General features: G+C 47.0%; 1 protein-coding gene across 7 annotated transcripts in view; it reads left to right on the forward strand.

Moving 5' to 3' along the window:
• Window positions 1–345: 345 nt before the first annotated feature.
• TNIK (TRAF2 and NCK interacting kinase) overlaps window positions 346–17,342 on the forward strand; it is a 370,683-nt gene continuing 353,686 nt past the window's right edge. For 5 of the 7 annotated variants that reach the window (XM_041731636.1, XM_041731635.1, XM_041731638.1 and 2 more), the window contains exon 1: window positions 347–778. In XM_041731636.1, coding sequence (XP_041587570.1) covers window positions 722–778 — 57 coding nt within the window. In that variant the 5' untranslated portion in view covers window positions 347–721. Of the gene's footprint in view, window positions 779–17,342 lie in introns of all 7 variants that reach the window. The other 2 variants (XM_041731634.1, XM_041731641.1) reach the window with 2 other exon arrangements.

Consider the following 17,342-nt stretch of genomic DNA (forward strand, 5'->3'; position numbering starts at 1 on the left):
CATCGCACCCGGCCGAGACCCCCCGCCCCCGCCCCCGCCCCCGCAGCGAGGAGGGCCATTGTGCTGCAGCGCACGACTCGGACGCGCACGGATGGAGGCCCTTGGCCCCCACGATGGCCCCGGGGGGTCGGGAGCCGCTTTCCAGGCCCCGCGGGAGCAGCCCGGGCGGAGAGCGCGCGCCCCGCCCCGCGGGCTGGTGCAGAGGGCGCGGGTCAGGAAGCGCGGCCCCTCCCCGGCGCAGGCCCCGCCCCCGCCCCGCCGCCCCTCCCCCGCCTCACTCCTCCCAGGAAGCGCTGATGGACAGCTCGGGGCGCTCCTCCGCCCCCGCCCCCCGGCGGAGTGGAGGAGTTGATGTGTCTCATTATAACCGCCGAGGCAGCCGCCATCCACGCACAGGCGGGGAAGCATGTCCCATTTAAATACACCCACGCAGCCCCTGCGCCCTTAGCGAGCGGGGCGCGCAGCCCACACGCACCGCGGCTCGGGGCTTGGGGAGCCGCGCAGCTCGGGCTCCGGGACCGCGGCCGCCCGCGGGCGCAGCAGCGGGATCGGGCGTCGCGGGGCCGGGCCGGGCCGGGCCGGGCCGGGGCGGGCGCGGGGGCTGGGCCGGGGCCTCTGGCGCGGCAGCCGCATGAGGACGCGAGGCCGGTAGACCAGGTGGAGTCTGCAAGGGGGGAGCCTCGGGGGGGCGCAGGGCCGCTGCTCCCGCGAAGAAGTCGACATGGCGAGCGACTCCCCGGCTCGCAGCCTGGATGAGATCGATCTCTCGGCGCTGAGGGTGAGCGGAACCGGCTTCTCGGGGGTCTCGCCGGGGGCTAGGGTCGGCGCGCGGGCCGGGGCCCCGGCACCGCTGGGCAAGGCGGATGCGCCGCGGCGGGGGGGGGGGGGGGCCGCGGCTTCCCGTTCCCGCCCCGGGCGAGCCTCGGCTCCGTGACCCCCGCGGCGGCGGCGGGGCCCCCCGGGATGCGGGGCATTGACCGTACCCCGGCGCCTGAGCCTTGGACGTGGGATGCTCGTGCGCGCGCGCGCGCGTGTGTGTGTGTGTGTGTGTGTGTGTGCACACGCGCCCGGACGGCCAGCTCGTGCAAGGCGCGACGCCCCACCGTCCCCCTCCCCTTTTTTTTTTTTTTTTTTTTTTTTTTTGCAAAACGTGGGGAAATGCACCGGCCGCTCACTTTGCGCAGCTCCCTGCAGGGTGACCCGTCGGTGGCCGCCGCCCCCCAGGCCGCCCCCCGCGCCCCGACTGCGCTCCGCGCCCTCCGGTGCCCGCCTGGCGCGCCCCTATTTACGGTGTAACTTAGCCCTGCTTGTTTTTTTTTTTTTTTTTTTGACTTTGTGGCCCTGACATTTCAGTTCTGTGGGCCAACTTGAGGCAGGTGAAGGGATGTGCTCCCGGCTCTCCCCCGGTCAGGCCGGAACTCCCGGGAGTGTGCGCGAGTGCGCGTGTGCGCGTGTGCCCGCGGCGGCCCTTTGTGGGGAGAGCATCCTCCTCCCCCGGCCCCGCGCTGGCTCCGCGTTTCGCCCCAGACGCCCTTTTTTTTTTTTTTTTTTTTTTTTTTTTTTCATTGTATGGACCGAGACATCACTTGCCATAGAATCCATTTTGCTGTTGTTTTGCGCTCCGGATCCCGGGAACCCCAGTGTAGCCTCGACGACGCCCCACCCCCACCCCCACCCCCGGATCCCAACACGCTCCTTCGGGGAAGGGGGCCGAGCCCTCTTGCCATTTTAATGAGATGCTGCCTCCCGAAGAGGGGTCAGGGAGGGTCTGATGCTGCAGCCAGTGGGGGGGGGGGGGTCTGAGATGGATCGCACCCCAGGGTACGGATGGCTTCTTCCTCCCCCTGAACGAAGACTAGGAATTAAAGGGGGGAAGGCGACTGCACATACATCCCGGCGGCGCGGAGGCTCGGGGCCCGCCTGGCCGGTGCTGTCCACGCAGCCGCGCAGCAGCGGTGCAGCCGGGAAGTTCACACGCCCTCCTGAGGCTTACATTGTTACACTGATGCTAAATCTCGGGGTTACAGACCTGAATCTTCACCCCCCCCCCACCTCCTGCCACTGCCCCTTCCCTCACGGGTATCTTGAAGAGCTGCCTTGAACCGTCCAAGTGCTACTTTTTCTTGCAGCTCATTACAGCCTCCCTCCCTTGCACAGCCTCCTCTTGTGGGACTTCCCCTCCTCTTCTGCTTCATCCTTCCCAGAGGTGAGGTTTCTGCGAGGCAGTCCAGGGGTTGAGAAGGAACATAGATGCCATTTGAAATGGCCTCTTTTTTTTTTTGGATAGTTGGGCAGCAAAAGCTCATTCATGTGATATTACAGTGAGCTGTCTATTTGCCTGGTGCAGAAATGCCACATTCAGAAGCGCAGCTCCCTGGGCAGCTGGGGGTGGGGGCTGGTAACAGGGTGGGTGCTTTGGCTCAGTCTGTGGTTTCCTGCCTTACAGGCTGTGTGTGTTCATTTGCCCTACTTTCTGTGCTGGGAGTTGCTGCCAGCGGGTTAATCAGGTGGATGGATGGCCCAGACTCCAGGGTAGGGGAAAGTGGCGAAGCCCCGCAGGAGGTGGGGTGGGGGGTAGGGGGAAGGAGTCTGAACAATGGGCAAGGCTTGTGGTTTTCTCCTGAGCAGAATGTCCTCATCGCTCCTCTAATAGAAAGCAATCCGAGGCGATTTTTAAGTTGGCCTCGGTCAGAGGTGTCCCCCGTGGGCTGTTTCACGGGGAAGGTTTTCTGAGATCCGGAGCCCAGAGCCTGCAGGCTGGTGAGCAACCACGAGGGCTCACCGGGCCTGCCTGAGTGTGAATCACACACGGGAGGCCTGTGCTCCAGAGATCTGTATTTTGAAAAGAGATCTTGCAGGATTCACTGAAATTGCTCTTTGTCGCCTGGGCTTAGTGCTTTGCCTCTGTATTTCTGCCTGCTGGAGGTGTGTAAAGAGGGAGGGCGAAGGCCAGCTCTAGAGATAGGAACTGCTGGCTGGCTGGAAGACTTAAATGCAGATGTGGAGACGATTGCATCCCCGGTGCCGGAGAGTATGACCAGTCCTGTAGGGGGTGAGGTGTGCAGGCGGGCCGTTGAGTCCAAGGGCCCCGTTGGTGATCTCCACAAATCCGAGAGCAGATAATGTCTCTCTGTCTTTCCAAATTAGGAGAGGTGGGTTTATCCAGATGAGAGGTCTCATTAGTTCCTAACCTCTCAGGAAAGCCCGCCTGCTGAGAGCCTCGTGGGGAATGCCTGACCCCTGAAATGCAGCCAAGGTCAGTGGCATCTTGGAGAATTTGCTGCAGCCTTAACCAGTCCCTTGCTGTCTCGGTGGCTCTTTAATGTACACAATCAATGCTCTTTTTGTAAACCCTGAGCTCAATGCATTAAAAGCAGATCCTGTCTGGAGAGGCCTTTATCCTTCTCACTTTGGGGGCTTATTGTTCTCAGCCAGTGATCCCAGACTGGACCCAGTCTAAATTTTCCCCAAATAGCAACAATGCATAATTTAAACCAGAGCAACCAGTGACAGCACTGATCACTTCAATTATGCAAGATTTGGATGGTTTTAAAAAGTAAGATAAAACCGGATCTTCTTTGGTTAGAAGAGAGATGATCTGAATCCATTTTTTTTTTTTATTAGTCCTGATTTTTAAAGCTCTGGAGATAAACCAAGTGTGGGGGGAAGGGGATGATTTTATAGATTTAGAGCTGAAAGAGAATTGGACAACACTTAGCCACTCCTTCCATTTAATACCAAGCTGAAGCCCAGAGAGGTGTAGTCCTCGTCCAAGGTCACACAGCCCCGTCTCCCCTGGAATGGGGGTGAGGGAAGCGGAAAGGGTGGTTTGGGGGAGGAATCTGGGTGTCCTGACTTCTCATTCAGGGCTCTTTTCTCTAAGTCGCATTGTCTGTGGCTGGATCAGAAATCAATAATACATTTTCTGCCTAAGCACAGAAAAAAAAAAAAAAATGGCAGCGAGGAATTATTTCACCAGAGTCATGGAATTTTATTTTTTGAGAATAGAGAAACTGCTCCATGCAGGTAAGCTCGTAATACATAGAGCCCTGGAGCATTCAAGGCATTCATGTTGCTCAACCCGCCTTAGTTCTTCCTCTGTCGGCAAATGACTGAATCATCTAGGACAGATGGTTGTCCTGCATAGTACCCTGTCTCCGGGACCCATCTCCGTCTCAGTTTGTCCCATCAGGTCAGTCTGGATCTACACATTATTCGGATGTCTCTGCATGTGAGGTTTATGGAGTTCTATGTAGCTTTTGCATAATCTGTGTGGATCCTCATATATCGTGTCACGGTTATAAACTATCCATGTGGGTGTATGAAATGTGTGTTTACATACATGGGCTACAGAAAACAATCTACTCATTCAAACTAAAGGCTTGAGTCATTCTCCCTTCAAGACATCACAGTATTAAAAGAAATGAAACTTGCCACCGGTACGCTTTATTACATATGAGGTGAGATCAGCCCAGAAAGCTTTTTGGAGATTAGCATACATCTGAGTCTGAGCACCTTGGCTGTCCTTAGTTTGGCCCATAGAGGAAGGCGTCCAAGGCCAAGATTGGCCGCTGCTGACTTCATACTCGAAGTTTCTGCCAGGACTCGCACTCACTTTTCTATTTGAGCAGAATCAGATGACCTCTGCTTGTCTTTCCCCCTGCCCCTCACTGCCTCCTAGGCCCAGCTATTTCTTTGTCTCCCAGGACCTAGATTTAAGAACTGACCTCATCCGGAAGACTTGCACACATCTTTCCTGCTGCACTTTTCATCCTTGTGTTATAAATGGTGTGGGGATTATTTTCTGCCTACTTCATAAACTACGGGCTCCGTGAGGCCGGAGGTTAGGTCTTGCTCATCTTTGAGGCTGTAATTGCAGTTAGTTGCATAAACGGATAAATGCACAAATTGGTGAGTAAGTGAGTGGAGTGGGCTGAGCACTGGGTTCTGTGCCCATGTCTTAGTAGTTCTGTGACTCTGGGTAAGTCATGGAACTATAATTCATTGAAAAATGGGAATGATCTCAACTGCTTGCCTTCCTCATAGGCTGGCTTCAACAGCCAGATACAGTGTTTATGGCAATACTGTGAAAACCGTAAAGCTCTACACAGATACACGATTCCATGATTACCCAGAATTTTATGGGAATCTTGATTCTACCATTTGACCCCAATGATTTCACCTAATTGAAAATGACCCTGAGAAAAGGATAACAGAAGGCCTTGCGTCTTTTTAATAGTGCCTTTTCCTTTTTATGTGGCAACATGACCTCATATGTGTCTCTGCTGGCCTGGGTTGACCTTTGCCCCGGTATCAGCATTCATTGCTTTTTTTTTTTTTTTTTTTTTTAAAGAATTTATTTTTCAGTAATCCCTACCCCCAACATGGGGCTCAAACTCACAACCTGGAGATCAAGAGTTGCCTGCTCTAGTGACTGAGCCAGTGAGGCGCCCCTGGAGTATTTCTATACCAGTATCAGGTATCAGCATTATTCATTAGAACTTTCTTCTTTTTTTCTTCTCTCTCTCTTCATTTTTTTAAAATTTCCCCCTCTTTTTAATGGATGAAACATTTTTAAAATAAAACCACATTTATCATGCCTGTGTCTTTTCAAAGTTTGTGTATTCTGGAGGGGAGTGGGCATCTGAAATGATACGAGTCCAGTATTTAAAACCTTCTGGTCAGAGATCTCGGTGGCGGGAGGGGGTGGGGGTTAAAGAAATCTTGAGGACTTATTAATTCCTTACCCCCAAAGCACATTATATTTGCTCTTAAACGAGGGTTTAGTAAAGTTGCAAGGATTGATAAGATGACCTTATCTTAACATGATAACAGCAGGGCAGTTTTTAAAATTAGATACATTGGTTGTTTTTTCAGAGATATTAAGCAGGTGCTTTCTTTGCTATAGCGCTGCCTCAGAACGAAATAGTATGTAGTGGTAGTTATCAGAACATCAGAGAAAAATGCATAATCATTTTCCAGTGTGCATTGTTAACTGGAGTAATCTTAGCACAAGAGCGAATGTAAGTCATGGTTTGCTGTTTGCATAATTGTCGACTTAGGAGGTCATGAAATATTTTGTTGAAGAAAGAATCCCCATCATTTTTCCCTCATGAGGATATCACTGCCCGCCCCTTACCTGCAAGGCCCTTTGAAATCTTGGAATTTTGAGTCTTCTCTCTGCACGGCTGGGTTCCTGCCCTGGTCTTAGTCTGTGGACCCTTCTTGTTCCTGCTGCTCCTTCCTTCACGGCTCTGGTTCTAAAGTCCACCCGGCTCTGAGCTGCTGTGACCGGATCATGGCTGTCATACCCCGCGGAGCGCCACCGGTCCCTGAGAATGTGTTTCTTATTTATTTATTTATTTATTTATTTATTTTTAAAGATTTTATTTATTTATTCATGAGAGATACACAGAGAGAGAGAGAGAGGCAGAGACACAGGCAGAGGGAGAAGCAGGCTCCATGCAGGGAGCCTGATGTGGGACTCGATCCTGGGTCTCCAGGATCACACCCCGGGCCGAAGGCAGGTGCTAAACCGCTGAGCCACCTGGGCTCCTCTGAGAATGTGTTTCTGAGAGAATTTGGGATCACTTGTGTCTGAAAAATGCTTTAATGTCAAACTGGTTCTTCCATATCTGTGGGGGAAGTAGCTGTCTGAGAACAGGGCCTGAACCAGCAGTGTGCTGAGAATTCCAAGAAAATCTGGGTGATATTTTTTGAATGAAATGTTATTCTGCTCATATAAATATAAGGTTCCTAGAGGAGAGAGAGGGAGGACTTAAATAGAAAATGTTGGATGAATTCCGCTTGTAATTTCTTTCATTCTGGTTGGAAGCTTATTTCCCTCTAGAGGAAGATGATTCGCTGTCTGCTTTTTACATGCCCAGGCTGTTCTCCAGTTGTCTCTAGGGGTGCCTTGAAATTCTCCAAACACATTTTATTTCACCCCAGTCTCGAATGTCCTTCCTTACTCTATTGCATGAGGCTTTCTGCCCCATTCCTCCCCACAACCACTGCAGGAACTGTCCCTTGGGCGGCACCCGGGCCGAGACCTGCCTCCCATGCCTCTCCCACCAGCCTTCTCCTGCTGGGTCTCCCTGTGCTCGTCCCTGCAGCCACACTGCTCTTCAAAGAGCACATTTCCAGCCTCGGGGTTTCTTATTCCCAGCCTTCCCTGACTCCTCACCGGCTACAGACCAAGGATTCCACTCTTCGGCGTAGTAGCAAGGCCAGCTGTAATTCAGCTGGGCCTCCCACCCCACGCTGCAGTTCTGACGACCGATCCCGCACTCCTGCCACAGAGCACGACTTCCTTCTCCCCGTGGATGCTCCCTCGGGGGTCACCAGCCTCATACTTCTTTTCTGTACCTACTAGCCTAATGCTAAACCTTCAAAGGCCACTTTTTTCCCACAAAATGGCCCCTGATTTCTCTTAGGGAGTAGTTATCCGTCCCACTTGTACACCCTTTCAGAACTGACCTCACACTCAGAACTTTCTACAAGGATTATACCCGCTACTAGACAGTAAACTTCCTGAAGCCAGTGCATGTATTTGATTTTGTTAAGACTTGCCACCAGGATGAGCTTTGGGGCTTCAGGACTCCTTTTGATATATGGCCTAGTGGGTTTTTTTTTTTTTTTATTTGTAGCTAACGAGATAGCCTCCCCTCCACAAAGATTTATTTATTTATTTGAGAGAGAAAGAGATTGTACGTGCACAGGGGTATGGGGAAGGGTAGAGGGAGAGGGAGAGAGAGCTTCAAACAGACTCTGTGTTGAATGTGGAGTCAAGGTGGTGCTTGATCCCATAATTCCCATAATCCTTAGATCACAACCTAAGTGAAAACCAAGACTTGGATACCCAACAGACTACACCACTCAGGTGCCCCACTAACTAGATAGCTTTAAAAGTTAAGATCGTATTGTATATATTATCTGTGACCTGTTTTTTAAAAAATGTGTTTTCAGTTGTGTGGTGCATTTGTTTGTTTGTTTGTTTATTTAAACTCTGCACCAATGTGGGGCTCAAACTCATGACTTCAAGTTCAAAAGTCCCATACTCTTCTGACTGAGTCAATCGGGTGCCCTGCAACCTGTTTTTTTTTTTTTTTTTTTAAGTATTTATTTACCCATGAGAGACACACACACACACAGAGGCAGAGACACAGGCAGAGGGAGAAGCAACCTGTTTTTTATTTTTTTTATTTTTTATTTTTTTTAATTTTTCATTTATTTAAGATAGTCACACAGAGAGAGAAAGAGGCAGAGACATAGGCAGAGGGAGAAACAGGCTCCATGCACCGGGAGCCCGATGTGGGATTCGATCCCAGGTCTCCAGGATCGCGCCCTGGGCCAAAGGCAGGCGCCAAACCTCTGCGCCACCCAGGGATCCCCAACCTGTTTTTTAAACTTAATAATTAATAATCACCCTTTTTATATGCTGTTAATGTTTTTCTGTAACATAATTTAAAGTATTCTTTGTCATGGGGAATTTTAAACATATGTAAAAATGGTAGGGATATTAGAATGCTATATGTAGCTAGTGGGAATGTAAAGTGGTATAGCCACTTTAAAAAATATATATACATATTATTTATTTATTTATTCATGAGAGACAGAGAGAGAGGCAGAGACCCAGGCAGAGGGAGAAGCAGGCTCCAAGCAGGGAGCACGATGCGGGACTTGATCCCCCAGGACCGGGATCAGGCCTTGAGCCAAAGGCAGACGCTCAACCGCTGAGCCACCCAGGCTTCCTGGCACAGCCACTTTGTAAAACAGGTTGGTGGTTCCTCAGAATTAAACAATAGAGTTACCATGTGACCCAGCAATTCCGCTCCTAGGTATATACCCCAGAGAATTGAAAACATATAGCCAAACAAAAACTTATACACAAATGTTCGTAGCATTGTCATTCATTCCTAGCCAGAGGGTGGAAACAGACCAAATGTCCACCAACTGATAAGTGAATAAATGAAATGTAGTATATTTGTACTGTGGAATATTATTCATCAATAAAAGAAAGTGCTGATACACACTGTGATATGGATGAACATTATGCTAGATTAAAGAAGCTACTCACAGAAGGCCACATGGTACAGGATTCCATTTATGTGAAATGCCCCAAATAGGCAAATCTATAGAGAAGAAAAGTGGATTAGTGGTTTCTAGAACTTGAGGGGCAGTGGAAAATGCTAATGTCTTAAAATTAGACAATGGTGATGGTTACTCAGCTCTAAAAATCACTTGTTCACTTCAAAAGGATGAATTTTATGGAGTGTGAATTTAATCTAAATAAAACTGGTATGTAAAATAGAATAGTAGAATGAGCCCCCAACTTAACAATGATCCATTCATGCCCAGTCATGTTTTACCTCCATCCTCCATCCTCTTCCTCCCCCGTATTATTCTCAAGCATCATATCATTTCATTTGTAAACATTCCAGTATGCATCTCTAAAAGATAAGCACTCTTAAAAATACATAACTGCAATACTATTATCATGCTTAGAAATTAGTATGTAATTTAAAATTTCTTCAAGTATTCAGTGAGTGTTCAAATTTCTAATCATATGTTTTTAATGGCTGCCTAGCATTTTATTGCAGGGATGAATCATAATATATTTAACCAAGTCCTATTGATGAAGCTTTTGGTTATTTCCAGCTTTTCAAGTCTTGTACACAGTGCGTCCGTAAATGTATGTAAATCTTTGTATACATCGTTGTGTCCTTGGAATAATTTCTTAGAAGTGCAGTTTTTGATGAAAGTGTGTAAATGACCTGTAAGGCTCTTGATGTTGTCAGATTATCTCCAGATTTCCTGTGACGTGGCTGTATATCATTTCTAGGCGAACCCACGAGGCTTAGAAAAGTCAATTAATTTACAAAAAATCATAGAGCTACGAAATGGCTGAACTTACAGCTGACCTGCCCCAAAGCCACTGCCAGTAGTGACTCACATGGCCATTACTTGCCCTGTGGACCTTGTCAAGACGTCAGAATTATCTGATGCATTATCTCCTTAAAGTTCACAAATTTCCCAGAAGCCTTTCTTTTGGGCACAAGCTCTCTTTGATGAGCTTCTAGTGTTTGAGTGTTATTTCCTTGTGATTTTGTTTCTTAAATAACCAAGGTCCCCTTAGAATATGTTAATTGTTCTTCTTCTTGCCTTAAAAATGTAAAGGCATAAAATGTGCACCATTTTGGGATTGGCAGTGGTTTCCTTGTACGTTGGGTGTAGGCATGTTTACATTTAATCTGTCATTCTGTTTGGAAAATCACACGACAGGTGTGTTGGGAAGACATGGGGAACCAGGCTCAAAGGTGCCTGTTTTTTAAGAATTTGCGATTACTGCAGAAGCTAGCAAGATGAGCCAGAAGATAAGTGATAGCAGGGGCCATTCTCAAACCTTTATCTGTCACATGACTATTAGAGTCAAAAATTTTGAGTTGTACCTTTTTTTCAGAAGGTTATAGATATTTTAAGATTATAGTAGAGAAAATGGAAGAAGCATCTGGCAACCTTGTGTTTTGCACCACACTTGGTTTCCCACCAGGTTTATAAGTAAGAAACTATTAAAATGGACACAACTTTGGGGTTGTCAGTTTTGTGGAGGCCAGCTGCCTTGATTTACTAGATTGTATACCCTAACCTTCCATTTAAAATGCCTATAAATCATTTATGCCTAGGGTAGAAACCCAGAGCTTCACAGGGACGTAGTTTCATGATTTCTACTTCTAGTACTTCTAGGTTATTTATTTATTTTTTTTAGCTGCTTGTAATCAAATTATAGCAGTGTGGTGGGTGGAACAGGTTGTAAGCAGTAACTACAAACTGCATTTAAATAATAATAATAATAACAATATTTAGCATTTATAGGGAATTTTACTATCTTCAAAGTTGCAGACATTATCTAATCAAATACCCTCTCTGATTATAATCTGGGTAAAAATGCACTTACATTCAGAACAGGGTCCTGAGAGATGTATATGTTTGAAAATTAATGCTAGCCGGTCTTTAAAAACCTATGCAATGATCAGAGTTAGAGCTTGGGATCCTGTTGGATTGTTTTTGTGTATCCTTTTGTTAAATGCAGTGACAGGCTTAGATGAAATGTGTACCTCTGCTTGCTTTCTGATCATGGAGGACTGAATGTTGAATCATTGCTCTGGTCCTTATAGACACTGAAATATAAACAACATCAATAAGCTTTAAAATGGGCTTCCTTACTGCATTTCATGCCCTGGCCTCAAACAAAAGTCCCATTAGTAAGTGAAATGACTTGGGGCTGTGCAAGAAAGAACAGCTATGCATTGCAGTTTAGTAATTTCCATCTGAGAAAAATAGATTAAACCGCACAGTAGGATACATCATAAAGAAATGCACTGGAGAAATGAAACATGTTTAGTTCGACTGTACTAATGACTTCTTGCTGTTTTGGACATGTGTCTGGGTATCGTCCCCTTGCACGTATGTCCTGTGTTGGCAAGAGTTTGGAGCGAGGACTTGGCGTGGCTGTCTCAGTAGGTATTAGAGGAGTCTGCAGTTGGTAGATTTTTAGTAAATGTTATCCTGTGTGTTGCGATTTTTCTAAGAGCTGGTTGACAGGTTAACTGCCTCGACAGTGGTTCTTTCTCAGAGTGAGATCCTGGGATCAGTAGCTTCACACTCATCTCCTAGGTTCTGGTTCTCTGACCTACTGAATCAGAAACTGGGGATGGGGCCCGGTAACCTGTGCATTAAGAAACCCTCCAGGTGAGACATCTGGGTGGCTCAGCAGTTGAGCGTCTGCCTTTGGCCCAGGGCGTGATCCTGGGGTCCCTGGATCGAGTCCCACATCGGGCTCCCTGCATGGAGCCCGCTTCTCCCTCCATCTGTGTCTCTGCCTCTCTCTCTCTTTGTGTCTCTCATGAATAAATAAATAAAATCTTAAAAAAAAAAAAAAAAGCCCTTCAGGTAATTTTGATGTACTTCAGAGTTTTGGAATCACTGGCTTAAGTTTTTAAAATACAGCCTTTCCCCCTCCTCTTGTTCTTTCATGCTGGTTCATTCATTCATTCATCCAACAAATATTAATTGAGCATCTACCACATGCCTAGCGTTGTGCTAGATGTTGGAGCATTTGGTGAAGAAGAAGATACATGTGAACACTGTCCTCCTGGATCTTGGTGCCTAATGAATGGGGAGAAGCATATGTTAGAGAAATAATTGTAAGAATGATTTACTAAATACAGGTTGTTTTAGGAAAACACAGCATATCCACAGAAATTTGGCTATGCCTGAAAATGTTGCAGAGTAGAAAATAGTGATTTATTTATATAAGGTAGCTGCAACTTTTTCATAAGGCGTTTGGCTTCAAATTGTGGAAGGCGCATACTTTCAGGAATATGGAATTTAAAATTTCACAGTAACACATGCATTTGAATTGTTTGTAAGATGGGGGATACTTGAAGTGCAATAGTCTACAACTTTTTTTTATTTTTATTTTTTTTATTTTTATTTTTTCTTTAGTCTACAACTTTCAACTGATAATCCTGGATTGTTTTTCTGTGTTGCCTTTTTTTTTTTAATTAGCAAGTTTATTCAGGGGGCAGAAAGCCCCACCCCCATGACCAGGAAGATGCATCTTTTTGGTGCTAATTTCCTGTTTTTCCCTATGGACATGTAGGGATTCAGTTTGAAGTCACAGAAGATGCTGGTATTTGCCTAGACGCTGAAAAAGGAATCCGTATTCACAGCTCTTTCAGCTCTTACTTTTGTCTGAAGCCTGAAATCTTTGAGTTGTTTATTTTGTGAAACTTGAAAAATGAAATGGACTCTTGGAATCTAGGCGGCAGGTTAAAGGATCAGACTTCCCTTGTAGCAACAATTCATAAACATCTCTTACCTAGCTACAAACACGTCCCCTGTTGTTATTCTAATCTGTAGTTCTTAGAGAAACCCACTGCTTATATTGGGTGGTTTTTCTATTTGGGGTTGTTAAGGTAACTTGGTATACAACTTGATAATGAATATGCATCAAAATTTTATTTCATACTTGCTGCTGGGCAGATGCTTTTAAAAAATTGAATACAAAGACCCCCCTTCCGCCTCCCACTTAGAAGGCCTATTTTAAAGGGAAAAGAGGTGTGAGATAATCATCATTGGACAGGATGCCCAAAATACCTGGTTAATAATGAATCGGTTTTTTGTCATATTGCAATTGAGGGGACAGGTCCAGCTTTCTCAGAAGAGGTCTTCATGCCATTAAAGTATTCTTGACCTGAGCTGAGCAGTTTAATCAGGAGTGTTAACTGCTCTCTAGATGGGGTTACATTCCTGTGATTCTCTCTCTACGTCATTCAAAAAGCTCTTTCTGGGACCAGGTTTGGGACACTTTTGTTTCCTGTAGCGTGGTAGGTATCCTAGGCCCAGGAAAGTATGACTTTGACATGGCTTCTTTGCAGCCATCTGCATGGGGGAATGGGTCCTCTGAGTTGGGGAGTTGCTGTGGTTTTCCAGTCGAACTCGTTTAGGGGCCAGAAACTGAGTTCGGGTGGTTCTGCTGGACACGTCCTACTCAACTATAGTTGATAAAGTCAAAGCCAAGTGGTTGCTCTTCCTAAAAGGCCACCCTTCCGTTTTCTTTCTTTCTTTTTTTTTTTTTTTCAACTGGTAGCTCTAGAGAGAACTCAGGTTTTCTTTTCATACGAATAAACAAGAGCACGACAGTGCTCCCCTGGCGCCCAATACCCAGATGCCACTCTGGGAAAGAACGTTGCACACCTAACACACCTTGGTCAGGACAATATGCATGTGCTCTCTGTGAGTGTTTTAAAGATGTAACTCGCACTGGCATTGTAGTCATGATTTCTTGAATATAAACAGCTTTTATTTTTGGAGCAGCACAGATGTAAAAGTGTGAAATACAGAAGTTTACACATTGTGGCGGGGGGTGGGGTGGGGGAGAGAAGAAGAGAAGGAACCCTGTGTCTTTAAAATCATGGTAACCCCATCTCAGTTACTCCTTTGTTTTCCTTGAGTGATTGGAAATTAGCAGGGGAAATCTCTTGGAACCTGACCAGCTGGGTACCTACATCTCCACTTAACTGGTGGCACCAGAAAGAGTGCTCGCGGGTAATTGGCACGGGACCTCCCTTGTAGGCCTCCATCCCTCCCCAGGAGCAAAAAGGGTCCCTCCCAAGGAAGGAGCCTCTCTGTGAGGAGAGGGGATTGTACACATTCATACATATTCAGTGAACCACGTATGACACTTGATGTAAGATGTTAGAGACGTGTTGGTCCCAGCCCCAGACGGAGGGTTTGTTTTCCAGATTGGAAAATGTAAATGGCGGGTGTTGGAGAGTTTGGTGTTCCCCTGGTCTCCGAACCAAAGCTCTTGCAGGTTTTCTGGGTGCTCCCCCCCTTCCTTTAATTTGGGAGTCTGCTTGTAAGTGGTATCTGGGGTTTACAAAGCAGCAGGGTCATTACTGTGACTATTCTCTGTCCCCTTGGGGCCAGGTCCGTTTTCTTTTTCTTTTCTGGAAGCAGGGTCTCTGCTTGGTAGCTCATCACCTGCTGCGATGCAAGTTGCATCAGATTTAAAGAAATAGGTCCCTGACCTTCTTTCTGGCTTCCTGCTTTCTGTAAGTTGCTGCTTGTTTGCAGGATTCACAATTAGGATTTTGTCTCTACGGGACTCTTGTTTTAGTGTGCGAGGCGCATTCTCGTTTGTCATGCGTGGTTCCTTGATAAGTCCCCTTCGACAGATAGTGTGGTCAAATTTTCTGTGGCCGTTTGTTTGCTACTGCACTTCCATCCGAGCGATTTCAGGCATGGTTCAGGTGAACACCTCTGATGGTTTCTTTTCTAACTCTCAAGGAAAGTTGGAATGTGAATAAATGGCAAGGCCACGTGAACTCCACAGTTGCAAGAACGGCTAGTTACAGCCGTATTCAAACTATGCTTCGTGCCACCGTCAGTGTAAATCTGGGTTTAAGATTTCCCTGAGAATGTGGGTACACTGGCACTCTCATACTTTGCTGGTAGGATTATAAAACGGTTAAACTGCGTTAAAAAGCAGTTTGCCTGTTTCTGAAAAAGTCAAATATAAGTTTACCTTATGACTCAGTGATTTCACTTCTGAATCTCACCCCAAGAGACGTGCAGGCATATGTCCAGGCAAAAACTTGTAACCTGAATGTTCATAATAATAGCCCCAAGTGGAGACGACTCAAGTGTCTGTCAGCCGAGGAAGAGGTAAACAGAATGTGGAGGGGCACAATGGCTTACTTTCCGGCAGCACAAAAGAATGACTGATACCTGCTACAGTGGGGACCTTACGCTAAGTGAAAGAAGCCAGGCACAAAAGTTCACATATTGGTGTGATGCTTTTATGTGAAATGTCCAAAAAGGCAAATCTGTAGAGACAGAAAATGGGTTAGTGGTTGGCTGGGGCTGGTGATGAAAACAGAGAGGGACTGCATGTAGGCATGTGGGGTCTTTTTGAGGTGATGGGATATGTCCTACAATTGGATGGTGGTGACACAAGAGATTTGATGGTATTTAAATTACACCCTCAATACAACTGTTAAGGTAGGATGGGCCTGAGACATTGCTTCACAGTTTTATCAAGTCCATACCCCATGAAGGCAGGTCCCCCAGTCAGGCCGCTCCGGTATTCCTAAGGAGACCATCTCTTCAAGACCTCGAGGGATGGGAACTCTGCTCCTGTCTATTGCCTTGTACTTACCTTCATGTCACCTCTTATTCTGAAGGATGTCTCATATTTTACGAGAGCTATTTAATGAATGTAATCCTAATAATTTCCTTCAAAATAAGGTAGGCAGTATGGGGATCCCTGGGTGGCGCAGCGGTTTAGCGCCTGCCTTTGGCCCAGGGCGCAATCCTGGAGACCTGGGATCAAATCCCACGTCGGGCTCTGGGTACGTGGAGCCTGCTTCTCCCTCTGCCTGTGTCTCTGCCTCTCTCTCTCTCTCTCTCTCTCTCTCTCTGTGACTATCATAAATAAATTTAAAAAAAAATTTTTTAAAAATAAGGTAGGCAGTAGCTCTCTCCCCTCCCAGAGAAAGGACTAGAATAGCTACTCCAGTCTGAAACCTTTCCTTACTGAGCCACTTGCAGTTCTCTCAGTGTTTCTGGCTGTTACTCACCACCACCCCATCTGCTGTTCCAAGTGCTGTTCCCCCTGCCTTGATGTCTTCTCCAGTCCCTCTTGTTAGCAGGTAATTTATTTGTCTCCTCCCCCACCATTTCCCCAGAGGAGACTGTAGTTTCCAACAGGGCAGGACCCGTGTTTTGTTGATCTGCTCGTCTATTTATTAATGAAATGAATGACTTCTCATGATTTGCAGCATAAGGCCAAACTCCTTAATTTAGCAATGCCTTTGATGGCCTAACCATTCCTTGCTCTTCTGCGTTGTCAGCAATCACCACCCTACTCCCTCTCTATGCGCACTAATCCAGAGTCTTTCAAAGTGTAACGAGTTGTGGAGTGAGTTTAATGGGTTGCAATTAGCTTTAAAAAAATTAATTAGAGTAGAAAACTATTACGGTGCCTATATTTTTGCATATACCGTATATTGGGTTACATTCTCGAACGTATTTCTCACAGAGTAAGGACACTACAGAGTTGAAGTTCACTGCTCTGACTTAGGTCATGGGCCTGCACACGATTCACCTGGAGGGGATTTAGTTTGCAAATTCTAGTTCAGTTATCCGGCCACAGATCTGCGACTCTGACCCACACATAATTAGGATGTGTGTTCTGCATTTTAAGAAGCAATAGCAGCCTGCCGCTGCTGACGTCCACTAGCCGGCTGAGGCCTCCTGCTTGTCTCTGAGACACCTTCTGGGAGTGGGGAGCTCTGCTGGGGCCTTGGGGGCTCACCCTGGTGATCCTAAGCTGCAGTCCCATAGCAAGGTGCAGAAGTGCGTGCCCAGGCCCCACCTTGGCTCCACCAACTCCGTCATGAGCACCTATTCATCTTTCAGATTTCCACCCAGAGGAATCAGACGCGTCTTCTGCTACTTTTCATCAATTTGATGACATTTGGTGTCTGCCTAGAGATTCGGGGAAGACGAGATGCTGAGAGTGGCTATGATCACTTGATAAAAGGAATCTTCCCCCTTGGTGGGAGCAGAAGAGCCGAGCTTTGGGGATTATGGAAAGGGTCATTCCTCATGGAGGAGCATGTTGCTGGATTTTGCAAGAGCTGCTATGGCCACGAGAGCACCCTTTGGGAAATGGGGGGGGGGGCTTGGGAACGTCCCAGAAGTAGCAGAATTGGGTGGGGGCTCAGAGCCAGTTATCACTGAGGTCACCCCCCCGCCCAGGCTCACATGGG

The sequence above is a fragment of the Vulpes lagopus genome, chromosome 17 (assembly GCF_018345385.1).
Source record: "Vulpes lagopus strain Blue_001 chromosome 17, ASM1834538v1, whole genome shotgun sequence".
In the NCBI taxonomy this organism is placed as follows: Eukaryota; Metazoa; Chordata; class Mammalia; order Carnivora; family Canidae; genus Vulpes; species Vulpes lagopus.